This window comes from Rhododendron vialii, chromosome 13a (assembly GCF_030253575.1).
Source record: "Rhododendron vialii isolate Sample 1 chromosome 13a, ASM3025357v1".
Lineage (NCBI taxonomy): Eukaryota > Viridiplantae > Streptophyta > Magnoliopsida > Ericales > Ericaceae > Rhododendron > Rhododendron vialii.
This window is the reverse complement of record NC_080569.1, coordinates 31,907,987-31,926,517: the sequence shown is the minus strand read 5'-3', so window position 1 is coordinate 31,926,517 and position 18,531 is coordinate 31,907,987. Positions and strand designations below refer to the sequence as shown.

The following is an 18,531-nucleotide window of genomic DNA, read 5'->3' as shown; positions in this document are numbered from 1 at the left end:
TCAAGCTCGACTAGTTTATTGAATAAGTCAAAAATTTGAGCTCGAACTCAGCCCAAGCCTTAACGAATTCAGTCGAGCTCTCGAGCTGCTCAGATCATTTACAGCCCTAGTTGGACATGACCACAAAGGTTTTCTTAGTATTAGTATTGGACTTGGGCGCATGTGCATCTTCATTTCTGGCAAATTTCATCTTTTACGGTAAGTACAAATTAGTGTAAAAAAATGTGAAAAACATGGAGTATTTGATATGCCAAATCTTGTTACATCACCAAAAATCGATTTTTCAAGGCTTTCCCGATTTCAAAAATAAATGCTTTCCCAATAAAAAAGAAACACCTATCCCAACCCCCAAAGTGGAAATAAACGAGTGAATGGATGATTTACTGAATTTTATTCGGTGAAAAAATGTTGATTTAGACAATTATAATAAATACAGTAACAAAATTGATTATATTCAGAGAAACTCATCAAATCAAGGATATGGATTTGGATTTTGAAAGAGGAACTTGAGAATATGTTTAACGCTCCCAAGCCTTTGTCAAAGAAGTGTCTCAGTAAAAATTATTTCAAGTTTTTTTTTTTTAACAATTTTATTACGTGTATAGCGGAGTAGACCAATAATTTGAATTTTATGTTCTAATTATAAAATAATTTTACGGTTTAAAGTTTTGGATTAATACACTATCTAATAGTAGCCAATTAGTTGCCACCTATCTCCAGACATTTTAGATCATAGGTATCTAAGTAGTTGAATCCCCAAGAGAGGGGAAATCTGATTGTGTACGCTTTGGGTCTCTATATTCAACATCTTTCTTTGTGCACGATCCCTATTAAGTTTTCTCTAAAATTATTACTCTCATTTTTTATGTATCTCTCTCCCCTCATTAAGTGATGAAATTGCATTGAACATTCTTTCAAGACATACAATTCTACCAAGCAATTTTTATTCTTAATCCTATTTGCCAAGCAATCATAAATATCATACTTACACTAAGATACCTTTTTAGTTTTTATATTAGAAAAAATGATACTCGTAAGTTTTTTATTTGATGTTTTTTATGTTGACATACAAAGTTAAGAAATTAAGAATAGGTAAATTATCACTACCCATTATTATTTTGGTTTGTTTCCAAATCTCTTTACCCCCCAATATATAAAAATTTATACAAAATCCTTTGTGATTTTCAACTATAATGCAAAGGTTTTTTTTTTTTTTAAATCCGAACTATAATGTAAAGGTTAGGTGACAAAGTTAGGTACTTTTAAATCATTTACTTATTTATTGTGTTTGTTTTGGGTCTCTAGACTTAACCCATGTGCAAGGTGCCAATAAGTTTTCTCTATATCTCTCTCCACCATTACCAAAAAAACCTCCTTTAAAAACCAAAATAAGTTTTGACATTCGTGAGTAGTCTATCTTGAAAATAGTTTTTCGGTTTTTGCCCCCGGAATGGGGATGCAGCCAAACACCCCTGCTAAGCGGGTGCTGAGCGACTGATGCGATCGTTCATCTCAGTAATCAACGGCTTGTATCTTCACCAAACAATGTACTATTCAAATCTGTATGTACTCAAATTTCAATCCGAGCCATTTGTGTTGAGATATACGAACGGATGCCACTTGGCACCGATTGGCAGGGTTGCTTGGCCGGTCCCCAAAAAAATGAAAAAATGGAACAATATGCCCAGATAAAAAATAAAAATAGAAAAAAAATAGAAAAACGGAACAATAGGGGATGTTTATTTTTTTGATAGAAAGTTAGGGAAGAAAGTGTAGAGTGCAAGTAGCGTTTCAGTTTTTGGAGTGAGAGAGGGAGAGATCAGACATCTTTTACCATCAGAGAGCATTTCCAGTGGCTCGAAATTTTAGAATTAGGGCCAAATGGCGACGGTGCAGGCAGTGTTTGGGAATTTGCCGGCAAGCGATCGGCGCATTCTGACGGCGGTTAACAGCGGAGCGTCGAGCCTCTCGTTGCTTGGCTCAGGTTTCATAGTTCTTTGCTACCTCTGTTTCAAAGAACTCCGCAAGTTCTCCTTCAAGCTCGTCTTCTTCCTCGCTCTCTCCGTATGTTTTCTCGCTCTTCAATACTCTTTCTCTACGGTTTCATTTGTTGGATTTCTCGGGATCGCAATGGGTAAAAAAGGTAGGTTAAAGTTGATTATACTGTGATACCCCGTCCCACATCGGAAATCTATCTACATGGGTGATCTTGGGCATAATATAATGAACAATGTGAGCTACTGCTAGTACCTTGGGCTTGAGCATTTTGGGCCATATGGTGTGACTTGTTGATCAAAATCAAGGTACTGAGTCAGTGGTCTACATGGGGCGTTACATATACGATGACAAATAAAAGGTTGGTTTTGTATTGCAGTCAATGGTTTTTGGTGGTGTTTTGGTCCAATGATGGTTTGTAATGACCTCAAATCTTATGTTTTGACTTCTAATGCAATGGAGATACCTGTCTATGTGTAAATGCCTTCTCATGGCAGTTGTGGTAGTGGAAAGCAAGGTTCTAGAGAAACCTGATAAGTGATATCAGGAGACAAAGGGGAAAAAAAAACATAGATACTAACCCGGATGACAGAATGCTTATGAAACAATGGCCTTAGCACCAGCCGTCATGAGCGTACCTCTATGGTCCCTAATAGTGAAACCAATGCCTGAATGAAAATCGCCATTCTTTAATGAACACCTGTCCAAATCATAAAAATTTTAAACAGATCACATGAAGCCATAAAAAGATATTTTAGTTCCCATCAAAATCTGCCATCAACGGTATAGAGTTTGATGTCTTACCTTTTACAATGCCATCAAAACAGATACATAACAAAATGCTTCCTCACTTCTTATCTTCTTCTTTTTTTCCTGCTTTAATACTCTTTCTCTAGGGTTTATTAGTAGGTTTTCGGGTTTCCGCAATCAGTTGAGCTTGTTCGTTTTGGGTCTCAAAACCTGATCCCTCCCTCTGTGCATGGTCTCCAATAAATTTTCTCTTTTTACCTCTCTCCACTAATTACCCCCAAAACCTCGCTCAAACCCCAAACCAACAAGCTCTTAATAACGTAGGTTAGTTGGTTGTGCAATGATAGATGAAAAATGTTGGTTTGTTTCTGTAGTCAGTGATATGGAGGGATGAATGCAGTTTGTGACTTTAGATTTGGTTTTGATTGGCCCCTTTTTTTGTATACGGGTGGCATTCCCTTAATGCCTTCTTTTATATAATTATTTACTTATCAGAAAAAAAAAGAGTTACGTCCGCAAAGAAGATGGTCAACGAGACTTTTTGCCTATTATTCTGCGAAGTCAAATATTGGACATGTTGTAGTCTCTTCATCGGTCACTCTTTTCTTAAATGCTTGAGAAGTTATTTTTTGGCTAATCTATTGCCCTTTCTTGCCTCCAGGATATGCTTTACAGTTTCTTCAGCATTGTTGGGTATGCACCTCAGCCTTAAGTAAATTAGTATCTCTGTCTAGTGTTTCTTGTAGATCGATGCGATTCCTGATGGGTACCTTACCTTTATGCAGGGATCCATCAAAAGGGTTTTTCTGTTATGCTCAGGCATATACCACACATTTCTTCTGTGTGGCTTCTTTCCTATGGACTACTACAATTGCCTTTACTCTTCATCGTACAGTTGTTAGACACAAGACAGACGTTGAAGATATGGAGCCCATTTTCCACTTGTATGTTTGGGGTATGCAACTATCCATGACAAAGAAAGGAAAGAAAAAAGAGAATCCTTTCAATATTGTTATGAGACTATTTTTGTAGCTCTCATTGTCAATCGTCATTGCCTTCTTTGCACTTATGTCTCTGTAGTGACCTTCAGTTTTTTTATTTTTTATCTATGCTTTCATTGCCTCCATGCAACTATATCTATTCTATCCCCTCCACGAAGCTAATTATTGAATTCAATTATCAACAGGAACTTCTCTAGTCTTGACAGTGATACGGTCTATTGGTAATGAACATGGACATTTTGGTGGTTTAGGTGCATGGTGTTGGACACAAACTGGGCGCACAGGGAAGGTAGGCATTCGATAGATTTTTCCAGCTGCCATTGTGTTCTAATTTTTAATTTGCTTTGCTTTCTTGGAACGGGGCTGACTTGATAGAAATTTAGTCATTTTATATTGTGACTGCCTATGTACTTTTTCTTTCATCACAAGAGTTACTTTTATGCTCTGCTTCTTGCCCTTACTACTGGCTGAAAAGAAGGTGGAGAAAAACATCCAGTTTTGCAGTTCTACTTGTAACTATGAAATACTCCACAGATAGGTTTACATGACAAATTTTGTCATTCTCAGGACCATTTAGAACATAGCATGAAATTCATGAAATATAGAATGCTTGTCATTAATATGAAACACGTGAAATGAAATCCCCTTTGGAACCTGTTATAATAAATAACTGAGTTCAGAGAAAAGCTTTGTTCTATTCTAGTCTCCTTATTACCCATTGTCTTATTGTATATTAGAAAAAAACATGTTATGTAGTGTAGAACATGTCGTTGGACCTTGCTGAAAATTGCAATGGTAGAAAGTCGCGAGTGACTACCTTTTAGACTTGCTCCAGTGGCTGACTCTATGCCATGTTTTGATACACACCAAGGTCATTCCTTATAGTGTTTCCAATTGGAATTTATCTATTGTTGGATCTGTATAATCAATGTTCCATAAATTTATTGGACATACGAATAGATCTTAAACAAGCCTTGTAAATGAAAAGGGGACTTTGTTCTCTCTTGGTCTCCTTTCCTTAGTTGCTGAAGTGGGTGCGAAGGTGGTTGCTGGGCTGGGGGAGCATTAGGAGTATCTCTTTAAAATACTCCTTGGAAGTAATTAATTTAGTCTTACATAGAGCCCAAGCTTGGCAAACCTCTCCCAATTAATCAATTACTAAATAGAAGCTCCTCGTTTAGGCAATCTGTGCAACTAAGAATTGGAGTGAATTGCAAATTCTATTTTTCCTGAAATACTATATAAGTAAATCGTTCGTTTATAATATGTACTTGAGTAAATTTGAGCAACTGTTTTCTAGTAAATTAGGGTAAAAGTTTTCTGCTAAATTTGAGGAAATGATTTTCTCGTAAAGGAGTCCGTACTCCGATTTATCTTTTGGGATGTCAGTATAATTTGAGATAATGAACAACATATCTAGCCTGAGATTTCATTGACTTGCATTTTCTTCATGGTAAGTTTGAATTTCTCTATTTGATCAACAGGTGGTTCACTTTATTACATTTTATGTGCCGCTATGGGGTGCAATTATTTTCAATGGTGTCACGTACTTTCAAGTGATACGCATGCTAAACAATGCAACGCGTGTAAGTACTTACGTATGCATTTTCCTCCCTTTATTTTTCTAGTTCTTTGGTTTTTGTTTTTTTGGGCCACCAAGTGCTTGTTGACGTAGAAGTAGGATACTGTGTTGAAATGTCTCAATGCTCTTTTTCACCTTATAACGGTAAAAATTGATATTTCAGATGGCGGTCGACATGTCAAACAGGGCATACCAACAAGAAGCACGGGCGAAGGTATACTGTCCTTTAATTAATCTTCGTATATTGATTCTCATAAGATCCTGCTACCCGTATGTAGGAAAAATTTGGGGTGAAAGCACTGGCTAAAATGAATCTTTCGCTGTCGCTGGTGCACTAAGTAGTTTACAAGACAAATTAAGTGGTCGTGATGATACTTTTGTCAGTGGAAATGACGTCTTTTTTTATTAATTAATTCATTGGAAACAACCACCCAATTACAGAGGGGCACCCTCCATAAAAGTAAACAAGCTAAGGCCACAAATCCCGGAAGGGAAAGGAAAGCAACAGAACACAGCCAAAAGAACTAAGTCAAGAACTTAACAGCCAACAAACTAAGGAAAACATGTAACAACATAATCACAGATCACGTAGTAAAAACTGCTAGGGGATAAATTCCATTCTATTCACAGCAGCCTGTTTTGATCTGTTCTTCACCTGCCTCCAAGAATTGATGAATACCTCGCATAGGGGTGTCAAACGGGCCGGGTCGGCACGGCACGATACGGTTAAATGTGGCACGGCACGGGCACGGGCACGGGCACGGGCACGGTCATGCCTTGGCACAGCACGACACGACACGGTCGTAGTGAGCACGTGGACTGGCACGGGCACGGTCTTGGCCGGGCACGGCACGACACGGCACGGTTTTAGGGGGCACGTGGACTGGCACGGGACACGGACGTGGGCGGGCACGACACGGGCACGGCACGGAAGTTGGCCTGGCACGGCACGGCACGGCACGACACGGTTTAGCTGGGCATAGGCACGGCACGACACGACACGAGTTTGACGGGCACGGTCGTAGAAGGGCACGACACGGGCACAGACACATAATGTGGATGGGAATGGCACGACAAGACACGGTTCAAGCCGGGCACGGACATGGGCACAACACGGGCACGGAAAAATAAAAAAAAAATTAAATAAGCCAAATGGCTTTTTTTAATTTAAAAAAAAAACTAAACAATTTCTATTCGGTAAAAAATATTTGATTACCTTTACAATTGAGATATTTAGTTTTAAAAAAAAAAACTATTTCTTAAAAAAATCATGTCTTTAAAAAATCTTTTTTTTTTACCTTTAAAAAATAATCAATTTTTATTCGGTAAAAAATATTTGTTTTGTTTTTGTTAGTGAATAGACTTTGGACAATTGGTTTGTAAATTTAACATTACAAGATAACAAGTAAAATTAGAAAAACTTATCAAATATTTATGGTGCAAGAGTAATTTAATACGAAAGAAAATGTGCAAGAGTCGTATATCCCTAGATCTAACGAGAAATAAGAAAAAAAATCTCAAACAAAAAATAAGAAAAAAATACATAGTAGAAATATTGCTGCCCAAATCCTCCACCGGTGTATGAAGATAATTAGAGTGCAAGTTTAAACCACATGATCCACATGATTGATGAGAAAATCAATTAAATGTTTTCCAGGTTTTGCCTACTCAAACGAACGAAAGTCATTCATTTGGCTATAGTAACCTAGTGTTTAGCACCCGGATTCGTGTGTAGCTTCTAAGAAGCAAATGGGTACTGCCATATTTTTAATACATGACTCCATCACAGCACATCACAGTATTCTTTTATGGTTCTTAAGGGTTCAAAAGAATACCGTCCATAAGAGACCAAAAACAAAAACAAAGCAATTTTGTTGTGCGTACCATACAAAACGGGCACGGCACGATTGAAAAATGACACGACACGATCAAGTAAACGGGCTGGCACGGCACGACACGATTAAAAAAAGGGCCAACACGACACGACACAATTTAAGTAAATGGCCCGACCCGGCCCGATTGAAAAACGGCATGACAAGACACGATTAAAAAACGGGCCGGCACAACACGACACGATTTAAGTAAATGGGCCCGGCCCGGCACGACACGATTGAAAAATGGCACGGCACGGCACGACACGATTTAAGTACATGGGCACGGCACGACACGACAAGATTGGCTATGACACGACACGGCACGACACGATTTAAGTAAACGGGCACGGCACGACACGGCACGAAGCACGGTTGGCCCGGAAGTTGAATGACACGGCATGCCATGACACGCACGTTTTCGCATAATTTTATATTTCGAGAGTCCAAAAGATCTGCTCCCCAAATCAACTTTCTGAAAATCCTTGCATTCCTTTTACCGACACATGATAAAGAAGTAAAGAACCACAGCCACTGATAGTTTGACGACAGATTGTCTCATACCCATCCCTCAGTGATGGTGGACCCATTTCAAGTCTTGGGACAGAGTAGTAGGAACTCTTTCAATGTCGTTCCCCTCAGAAAATAGGACCACATCTGAGAGACAAAGGGTCACACTAAGAATAGGTGATCATGAGTTTCTGTGCTGTTGTTGCATAGGACACAGCTGCCATGGTAACAATTCCCCTACTTAGAAGTATATCTGGAGTAGACAGCTACCAGAACAGTTATCTTTGAATTATGGGACATTGATCCTTAGGGGCAGATGTGTGTATCCACTTGACCCATACTGTACCAGCTTTTTGGCAAAGTTCCCATAGGTGCCTAATAGCTGCTCTGTTCCAGTCCTTCAAGTATCTAAATCCCACCCTCCTTCCTCCATAAGGAAACATCACTCCAGTTAACCTTCGCACTCACATTCTTCAAATCATGGCCTGCCCAAAGAGCGATCTGAGAAGAGCTTCAATGTCTGTGAGAATATTTCAAGGAAGAAAAAATTGAGCTCCCATGGATTTGGATACTGAACAACAGAATGCTACGATTTGAGCTCTACCCCCTTTGGATAAGAGCTTGTTAGTCCATGACTGCACCCTTTCTAGAATTCTACCGCCAACACCTGACGGGTCTCGGCTTGGAGTGTAGATGTAATTAGGGGAACATGTAGGTACTTGACGCGAACAACACCCTCAGCAATAGCCAGAATGGAGTAAATTAGCATTATCATCATCCCTAACACCAGCAAAGAACGCATCTTTTTCGGAGATTGGGCTTTCGGCCAGAACAACTTTGAAAATCTTTAAGTCGTTAACCAGATTACAAGACTCTGTGTCGGCCCTCAAAGAATGAACAGATCATCACAATACTAGATGATAATATGTAGCTCCTTACATTTAGGGTGAAAAGTGAAAACTCTTTGGTTTATCCTGGAAGGAGAATAGTTGAGAAAGCCACCGTGCGGTAAAGATAAGAGATCTTGGATCCCCTTGTCTCAATCCCCTCTTACAAGCAATGTATCCCTCTAGCTCACCGTTGATGGCTACTGAGAATATGTATTTGGTTACATCTACTATACTGAGTGTATAAAAACCCCAGGGAAATCCATAATAGTCATTACATCGAAAGAAAAGTTCCATGCCACCAAGTCATATGCCTTTATGAGATCTACCTTCTTGGCACACCCAGGAAGCGCAGAATCCTTATGATAGTTACTGGATCATGTCTTGCATGACGAGAACATTATCAACAATCGATCTGGCTTTAATAAAGGCAAACTGGAATGGATTAATGAAAACACGGGTTGCAACACTTAGAAGCACGGCTACGGACACGACACAACATGACACAGATCCATGAATTAGAACATGTACAAGTTGAGTATACTTTGAATACAATATTTTTTAATATATAGTGTAATAGAATGGTATTTGGCATACATTCATTTATTTTTCTCACACACTGGAAAATAACAGAATAATGATTTTTATTTGATTCATCTTAGCACAAATAGCAACAAAAATGCATATTGTTCTACTTGTTTTTATTTTCTTACTCATAGGAAGCCTAAAGAATTATTTACATTTCCTGTTGTCAGGTGCTAATTGGTGTCTCCAAGTCTTGGAATCTAGTTCATAAACAATCTTAAGGACAGCTAAGGCTGCATACCTCTAACCGTTGCCTTTCTAATTTACATTTTATAGGCTTTAAACCAGTGGGGATATTATCCGCTCATTCTAGTAGGATCATGGAGCTTTGCTACAATCAACCACATCCATGATTTTATTGAACCAGGGCATAACATCTTTTGGCTGTCAGTGCTTGATATTGGAATGGCTGCACTTATGGTAAATGCCACAATCTTATAGCTATCTTTCTTAATTGGTTTGTCAATGGGTACTCTCTTGCATCTCTGGGAAGCAAACATACTCTCCTTGTTTGGGGTAGTACCTTTTGCATGGTTTATATGGGGACATTGCTCGTTATTTTAATGTGTGCTAATATTTCACGGTAGTAGCTTTTCATAGTGTATTGGGCTGTAGAGTGCACGTGGATTTTTTAGAGTAAACTCAATCTCATCTGTTGGTTATTTTTTAAGGTACTTGTTTATAGAAATGCTTTTTATTTTCCTTTTGTGGCACTCATGGCAAACTTAGATGGTGTGTGGGGTAATGAGTAATATGATTCAAAAACATGATGACAGAGATCCTTCGTTGAACCCCTTCCCTTGACCTTACTTGACACAAGTGCCCGAGGGCACGTGAGGTATGACCACCCATCAAATGCCCGTATTGACGTCACTTTACAAGTGGGACCACTGGTTCATTATATCCTTTATTCTTCTAGAAGATCCTCTGGCATGGGCACAACTTTGTGTCTTCCTAATGATTATTTCCAGGACCACCTGGAGGTCCAGCAGAACATACCCTTCCAGGTGTCTGTATGTATCGATTCTGTTAGCTGGAGTACTCTGTGATGGAGTTCGGGTTAGTATATTCACTATAATAACCTTAGTTCAAGCGATAAAAAGCACCGAGGTCTTTGTACTCGGCGGCATTTTATCCTAATCGGATCAGGGCCAGGTCTGAATACTCTTGGGTTGAGGTAATTAACCCCTCACAGATGCCTTTTCTAATGTTAGAGATAAAGATGTCTGTGGGCAGATGGTTTGATTGAATTCTTTGGTGGGTTGTTTTGAACTATATCCAAATGAGCCATACAACTTTACCTGCTTTTGGATCTCGGGTTCAAGACACTCTGAACCGAACCTATCACAAATATAAAGACAAGTTTGTCATTTTCTTTGTCCAAGACGTGTTCTGCTGAATGATTACTTGTTCTTTGGAGATTCAATGGGTTTCCTTACATTGGGATCTCACTTGCTAACTTCTTCAACTATGTTTTATTTTAGGGCTTGTTCAACTCAATAGCATATGGCCTCAACTCTTCAGTGCGGCGGGCAATCTATGAAAGATTGGATCTGTAAGTCAACAAATTCTGAATAGTTTAGCTATTTTGTGAAGAAATTTTGAGTTGTTTTTCTGAGGTCTGCCAATAAATATTGGATATGAATTTCGCTAGATTCTCTAACTATGATTATAGTGCCACATACTAATATTTTACTCAGATTTGTGATTCCAAGATTTGGGTCGTATCCTTCACCGCTATGTACACCCTATGAGTGTACTTTATGGGTGGCTTGAATTTCATCCCACTGCAACGGAGTAGAGTTTTTTTTTCTTTCTTGAATGTCCATTAACCTCCTTAAAAATAGTCCTTTTCCGTTGAAGCTCCCTGTCAAATCCGTTGCAGAGGTAGATTTGGAAAATCTTAACCTTAATCCAAGAATTGAAAAGAAAAACATGTTGCTAAATAATAGTGAGAGCTCCAATTTTAGTAAATAACAAACTGATAGGCTAATCTTTTATGTAGACTGACTCAGATAGGGGCACTGGTACATTAGTTGGGAAGAAGGGCTAATTTTACCTGCTGCTGTGGATCTCTTTAGGGCTCTCGAATTCTCGAATTTTACATTAGTTCGCATCTAGTCTTTTGCTATGTGGTTATTTTACAATAAATCTGCTGAGACAGAAGGATTTGCCTTTTTCTCCAGTTTACCGGAAAGATTCAGAAGATGGCGCCCGAAGAACACCAAGTCCAGAGGCCCACAACAGCAAGAAAGTGAACTGGTCTCGTTGAAGATTCAAGACCAGCAATAGCAACTAGGGGATATCTAGGCATTGCTGCTTTATCACAGTGGAGGGATGATGTTGAAAACGAGACGGAATACAGGTCAACTTCGTCATGCCGCCGTGTATTGGGGACTCTTTCAATACTCATTAAACCAGCCCAGTTTTTTTGCATAAATCTGTTGATCCGTTTGCCTTGTGAGACACTTCTGCCCTCTGGAGAGTGGTCCTCCCACATATTTCAGTTGATAGCCTTATTCCAAGCAGAATCACTACCAGAGGTTTGTGTGTTGCATAAGGGGGATGGCCCCAGTGGCGCTTACGGCATTGTAGGGAAAAAAGGCCCAACGGTTGTGTAACAGTATTTAGGTGCAGTGAGGTTGTGGGTTCAATTTTTATAAAGAGAATGTTGATACCTTGTTGATTTTTTCCAATCGCTACCTTGTTCATGCGCTGGGTGAAGGTTGGGGCAGTAGAGATATTTCTGACATATGACAAGAGGAAAAGATAAGAGTATTGTACCAGGAAAGGCTGAAGCCGAAAATTTTGTACATTATAACAATTTTTTGGTTGTGTTACTTTTGTTATTAACGACCCTAAGTTGTGAATTAATCTTCATCTCATTGATCCAAAAAAATCATGGCATGCTTCAAGTGATGAGATTGCATCAAATATCTCGAAAAATCTAAGGTTGGGCATAGCAAAATTCTTTCAATCAAATTTGCCAAGCTTGCATATATTCATAAACCAAACAGTGCAAGGGACTCGTAGCCACGGTTCCCGGAAATACAACAAAAGGTCCGAACAAAAACAAGAAAAAACAACCACCTTTTTCATTTGAAAAATGATATATACATAAGATCTTATTTAAAATTTTCCAGTTACTTCGACATACGAAGTCAAGGGATTGAGATTCTCTCCGGAGATTTTCACTCTGCCGATTGTAAGGAGCTCTCAAGAAGAATGCACCACTGTTCTCCAGAAGAACTGGGAAGACATGCGCTTGTTATTGGGCTAGCCAAAGCATGACACGGTTTGTGCTTTTCACCGGCCTAGCCTAGGCAAGCCAATGCATAACATGACATGTCACCGGACTAGACAAGGCATGTCACGACATGTGCTTGTCACCAGACTGCGCTGTAGCGTTGATAATGGCCCATGATATCATCGCCTCAAGACATCGCGCGCCTCTACTGCCATGTGACGCGGTTCCAAGAGCGGGTCATGTTTTCTGTACAAACAGAAAGTTAAAAAAGGCCCTACCATTTCCTGCCATGAAGCCAAACCCAGAGAAAGGATAGGACGAGAACATGGCAAAGGCCATCCTCATCTGAAGCCCCTAATAAAATCACAGTAATTGGAAAAAGCACTTTTCTTGTGGTGGAGCCCGTGAATATGTACATCCATGTACAAGGTCAGCCCCACAACAGACTGTTCAGTTTCTGGGGTTTAGTTGCTTTCCGGCTGCACTGGGCATTTAATTCAAAGTTTGGGGATGTGATTTTTCTTTTTCTTTGATCACATAATTCATAAAGTTGGGCATGTGATTGCACATGTTGAAGTGACTGTGTCATCGCCCTCATGTTTCCCTTTGCACATGGATTGGATTAGTACAAGTTCTATCCCCACATTAGTACAAGTTCCGAATTGCCGAACGGTTGGACGGTTGAGATTATACACAACACCGTACAATTCAGAACTTTGATTGCCGAGATCAATGGTCCGGATGTGCACCGTGCGCACAACACGCCCCCTGGTCCTGTCCGCTACCCTGTCTTACAAACTCAAAACACTTAAGCCCAAGATACAAGTAGTAACTTAAAATGTTTCTTATATACCCAAAATCAACAATGTAGACTTATAATTGGGATGGGGTTTTACAATCTCTCCACTCTCGCGCCTTCGGGAGGGGTTGAGCATTAGAGTCCCCAAGATATGTCATGAATCTTTTCTCTAGTGACCAAAGTCATCATGGTATTCCACTAGTCTTTCCCCTTGTGAACACATGCGCCCCGAGCATAGAGTCACCACGATATTTCACGGGTCCTTTCCCTGACGACACTACAGCTTCTTCATAATCAGTCGCCCAAGCTTGAATCACTTGATGACCAAGACTTGGGATTTAGAGGTTTGTTCTCTCCTAAGATCTTAGATTCGAAACTTTCAAGATTTTATCAACTTCTTTGGAGTTAGTCTATACAGAGTTTTAGTGCTTTAATTGGGCTCCCTGTCGAGATGCATACAACTTGACCCAAACACCTGAGTTAAAAAGTTTGGGTGGCATTGACGTTATATGTTCTATCTTCTGGATTAATCTGTTTCCTTTGTTAAAAATGGCTCAATCATTGTTCCCTAATTTTCACATTTTGGTTGTGGTGGGCGGATTTTACATTTGTATAGCGAATTTAACTGAGGCATCGAATGGTGAATAGTGAGATTGACCCCTTGAATTAATCAGTCTATGTGGGTAAAAAGGTTTTTACATTTTGAAGTCTTGTGAAAATGAAAGGAAAATGGTTAAGAAGAAAGGTGTGAGAAAATGTAAAGAAAAATATACTGACTATTGTGCGTAGTTTTATTATTTTCCTCTCGCTTTCCTTCTAAACCATACAAGGGGAGCGATTTTTTTTTTTTAAATTTTCTTTTCTTTCCTTTCTTTTTTATAGTTTCCAAACAAAGTTTGTTTCAATTTCTTTTGATATGGGAGAAATAATATATAAACAATTTTACCCTCACTTTTTTTTCTTCCTGGACAAAATGAACTTTAAAAATGTCTTCACCTATGGTTAATTTGTTTTAAACAATCTCAAACAAGCTTTAAGTCTTTCGATCACGAGGCAGCTCTAATGTTTTGATAGTACGACCTTAACGAGTTGACTATGGGTGTTTGAACTTGGTTTTTTTTTTCTTGGTGATGATAAGAAACTGCTTCGAAAGTGAAGTCACGTTCCGCCGGCACCTCTAGGGTTAACACCATGTATCGAGACTTGTCCGTTAGCTACAGACATCTAAAGTCAAGGCATTGCCGACTTCCCGCTTCAGACATCTAAAATCAAGGCATTGCCGGCAGAAGTTGAACATGAAATCTCCGAATATAATGACTAATATTGATCTCCGTGGCAACCTTAAACTAACGAGTTTGAAAACGTACCGAACTTTATAAGCATCTTTTCAAGCTTAGTTTTTCATGTAACAAACCAAGCTCGAGTAAAATTCTACACGGTAAATTATGAACCAAATTTTCTACTAGTTTGATTCATTCAACCCTATCTACCTGCCTGCCCACATGGCTTCTCTCTCTCTGGTTGGTTGTTTTTTTAGAAAGATTGAAGGGTCATAGAAGACGACTATCCAATAGAAGTTTACCTGAACTCCAACGGCTGCAGTGGCGGAGCCAGGACTTTCGATAAGTGGGGTCAGAAATTTAAACTATGTGTAATTCACGTACAAAACCCTTATTTGTTTTAAGAAACAAACAAACTAGCGTTATGTTTGGAAATTTTGTGGGTGGAGATTCTATTTTGACTCCTTTTTTTTCCAACTACAAAACCTTATATGGGCCAGGGCAAAATAAATTTTAAAGTGGGTCAAATTAATAAAAATGGGATAAAAATTATACCTATCTCAATAAAAATTTGGCAGCCAGTGTGGTCGGCTGCCCACCATTGTCTCTATGTCCCTCCGCCACTGCCAAGGGGTTTGGCCAAGTAGTTGTGAGAAAACAATAAGTGCTCTTCCATGAGGTCACGGGTTTCATTCTCACGGAGGCCAAGCATTCCAAATCTTGGAGCCACCAGGATCTTCAGACTTCAGGGCCCTAAAATTAGTCGAGGTATGCGCAAACTGATTCGGACATCCTGATATAAAAAAAACAAAAAAAGGTTAGCTGTCTATGTACCAGTGTTTAACACTGTCCAGTTGAGAAATCAGTTACCCCAAAAAGAATCCAGTTGAGAAATAGGTACACGTCTATAAATACCTCTATTTCCTACTACATTGATCACTACCATACCTCTCTCTCTCTCTCTCTCTCTCTCTCTCTCTCTCTCTCTGAGTTTGATTCCATTATTGCTCTCACTTTCTTTGTCTTCTTCTGCGCAAACTAAGCAATGGATAGGAAACAAATTGCACTGATTTTGTTCTCTGTATTGATGGTTGTTTCACTTGCAGAAAAGCTCCAGGTAACTTGAATGTTAATTTGATCTCTCTCACAACCGCATAAACACACGGACAAAGATCCTCATTTCCGATTGAAAATTGTAATTGCCTAACGTTCGAGTTCATTTTCAGCCATCAGAATCTCAAGATAATCCTGTCGCTGAAAATGCGCTAAAACAGGAGATTTTCAGTACAAGTGATCCTTGGCCCAAACACACATGGTCCAAAGTCATTAACGAAAACTATGTGCACATATATATGTTACAAGGCATTTTCGGTCATGAGAATCTCAAAACATAGAAATCTGAAAACATGATTTTGCTCATGAAAATGCACTACAATGTGGGTATTGGCAAATTCGGTACAGAGGATCCTTGGCCCAAACACGCGCGCACAACTCTAGGTTGGTTCGGTATAGTTTTTGTTTTCGGTTCTCATTTTTAGGAACGCACATGAAATTGTATGGTTGTCCAAACTCATCTCTTGAACTTTTTTGGGGAAAAAAATCATTCCAAATTCTCAACAATGAATGAAGAGTGGTGCTATTTGCACCAACCGGAGCATACCGATGGTATACCGACGGCCGCGCGCGGCCGTCTCCGGCCACCGGACGGCCGATCTGAGCCGTCCAAAATTTTTTTTAAAAAAAACCGAGGGGCCCTCCGCGGGAATCAACGGCATCCGATGTGTGTAGGGTGCTTGATCTAAACACCCTATTTTAGATCAAGCACCCTACACACATCGGATGCCGTTGATTCCCGCGTTAGGCCCCTTGGTTTTTTTTAAAATTTTTTTTGGACGGCTCGGATCGGCCTTCCGGTGGCCGGAGACGGCCGCGCACGGCTGTCGGTACGGTTTCCCTATATTTTTGGTCGGTACATATAGAATTTTTGATGAATGAAATATGAGTACACGCGATTTTGGACCGCAGAGGACAGTCCGTGCAATCCCTGGCTGTCCAAAAGTGCTCTAATGGTGTAGATTTGCTAACAGACTTTTACCAATAAGAAAAGTATCTAATCGGGAAGACACTTTCGCAAACCTGACCCATTAATAATTGAGACGGGCGGCCGAGTTGCGACTGCTTCTTGCGGTCTAAACCCGGAATGCAGAAAGAAAAACATGTTCATTGATTAATTGCTTCCACTTGGATTCTGCAGGCATCTGACCTACAAATTGAAGTGTCTCAGCTCCAAGGGAACAACCAACTGGTGAGACAGACTCCTTCAAATGCTGTCACATTCCTATATCATGGTTTTTCTATTATTCATGCATTTCTAACACTTTTTTAATTTTTAAGTTTTGTTAAATTTCCCCCCTTTCTTTGATTACAGTATGGAGTCACCCAAGGCAGCCTCAGACCTCAAGGTAGGTTAAGCAAATTTAGGCCATGTTTATTACTGATTTTAAAATACAGTTTTCGCAAGATAGTTTGAAAATTTTGTTTTCCAATTAAATGCACTCATCGATTCGAAAATGTTTCCGTTTATATGCATATAACGAAACGAGTTTTTTTGAACCTTGTTGGTTGGGCACAGAGTGCGGAGGGCGGTGCGCGGGTCGGTGCTCGAAGACGGCGTACAAGAAGCCATGCATGTTCTTCTGCCAGAAGTGTTGTGCTAAATGCCTGTGTGTGCCTCCGGGAACCTATGGAAACAAGCAGGTTTGCCCTTGCTACAATAACTGGAAGACCCAGAGAGGAGGACCCAAATGCCCTTGAAAGTGGAAATTAACACAACTACTCCTGGCTACCTACCTTAACCTACCTTGCTTGTATTATGCTTATCATTCTGTTTCCTGCACATTTAATTCTATGTCCTTGAATTGATTTCTATTTAATCATAATTGAAAGTATTTAATAGCTCGATATAAATTGTTGGGTCTACTTCCAAACAACTTAATCTTTTGAGGCATTTGATAATTTAACATGGTAACAAAACGAGGATTAGGAGAGTCTTGATTCAAGTCTCTCTGTTTGCATTTTACTTTTTCCTCTTGGTATTTGCGTCTCTACATACAAGATGGGGTTGAACTGGAGGGAGGGGATGACTAGCTTCTTCTTCTTTTTTCTCGGCAAGGAATGAATAGCTTCATATACATTGTTGGACCATTTCCTAATAGTTTCAACTTTAGGGACAATTGATAACTAAAGAAAAACAATCAACTAGCAGTTAACAAATGACGGGTTCCCCATAGCCCCTCATTGGGGCGGAACATTCTCCTAATACCACCCACATGTGGTAGGATCTTAGCTTCGGTCCCGACGTAGATCCGGCAAGATCCCCTATAAATAGTAGTGTGGTGTGACGGGACAATACTTTTTGACGAAGGAGGCGGGAACCATACATGCACCCCCAATTTTGGTACCAAAACTAACACTTATCCCATTTTACTAGCTATCTGTGTTTCATGGCACGCCTATGCCATCTTAGATTTTCATTTCTTATGAGTAACCAAACATGGAAGTAGACCACTTTGACAAATTAGTTATATATGTTTAATAACTTTAATTATATAATTCACTAAGTAAACCCAACAATTGAAGAACGTCCATGAGAAGTAGCCGGATCAACCAATTTTTGATCGAATTTTACTTTTTTAACCACCAGCAAAATATGGATTAGTGGATCCATGATTTATTTTTCTCTCTTTCATTTTGAAATATATCAATCAACTCCAATAAATGACGGTTTTCTGGTCATTTTCGCATGCGGTGGGAGTAAGTCGTCAACTAAGCAATTTCTTAGAGACTCAAAAAAGTCCATCCAGTGCAACAAGCTCCTGGTACTGCAAGATTACCTCGTAAGTAGAGAGGTTGTTTCAGAAACTCCAACCCGGGACCACTAGGTCGCATTGGTGCAATATTACTTTTGTGCCCTTCAACTAAGCATGAATTCAAATCTGAGACTTTATATGACAAATTTCCAGGC

The 18,531-nt window shown here is 39.6% G+C and overlaps 2 protein-coding genes across 2 annotated transcripts; both read left to right on the top strand.

Moving 5' to 3' along the window:
- Window positions 1–1,740: 1,740 nt before the first annotated feature.
- On the top strand, window positions 1,741–12,055 carry LOC131314534 (G-protein coupled receptor 1). Its single transcript, XM_058343240.1, has 9 exons — window positions 1,741–2,064; window positions 3,407–3,438; window positions 3,531–3,700; window positions 3,932–4,035; window positions 5,231–5,332; window positions 5,492–5,542; window positions 9,458–9,601; window positions 10,666–10,736; window positions 11,368–12,055. The coding sequence occupies exons 1-9, from the start codon at window positions 1,882–1,884 to the stop codon at window positions 11,471–11,473; spliced, it is 963 nt and encodes a 320-aa protein (XP_058199223.1). The 5' UTR covers window positions 1,741–1,881; the 3' UTR covers window positions 11,474–12,055.
- A 3,291-nt stretch (window positions 12,056–15,346) lies between these two features.
- Window positions 15,347–17,474, top strand: LOC131314533 (protein GAST1-like). Its single transcript, XM_058343239.1, has 4 exons — window positions 15,347–15,624; window positions 16,762–16,812; window positions 16,936–16,969; window positions 17,140–17,474. Exons 1-4 carry the CDS (start codon window positions 15,553–15,555, stop codon window positions 17,319–17,321), a joined length of 339 nt encoding a protein of 112 aa, XP_058199222.1. The 5' UTR covers window positions 15,347–15,552; the 3' UTR covers window positions 17,322–17,474.
- Window positions 17,475–18,531: the final 1,057 nt, after the last annotated feature.

What these genes read in the sequence shown, in the direction of transcription:
- LOC131314534 (XM_058343240.1), top strand. Translation starts at nt 1,882, where the DNA reads ATGGCGACGGTGCAGGCAGTGTTTGGGAATTTGCCGGCAAGCGATCGG. An exon ending in TTTCCACTTGTATGTTTGGG is followed by an intron (nt 3,701 to 3,931) that starts GTATGCAACTAT and finishes AATTATCAACAG; the next exon opens with GAACTTCTCTAGTCTTGACA. An exon ending in AAACTGGGCGCACAGGGAAG is followed by an intron (nt 4,036 to 5,230) that starts GTAGGCATTCGA and finishes TTTGATCAACAG; the next exon opens with GTGGTTCACTTTATTACATT.
- LOC131314533 (XM_058343239.1), top strand. Translation starts at nt 15,553, where the DNA reads ATGGATAGGAAACAAATTGCACTGATTTTGTTCTCTGTATTGATGGTT. An exon ending in CACTTGCAGAAAAGCTCCAG is followed by an intron (nt 15,625 to 16,761) that starts GTAACTTGAATG and finishes TGGATTCTGCAG; the next exon opens with GCATCTGACCTACAAATTGA. An exon ending in TCCAAGGGAACAACCAACTG is followed by an intron (nt 16,813 to 16,935) that starts GTGAGACAGACT and finishes CTTTGATTACAG; the next exon opens with TATGGAGTCACCCAAGGCAG.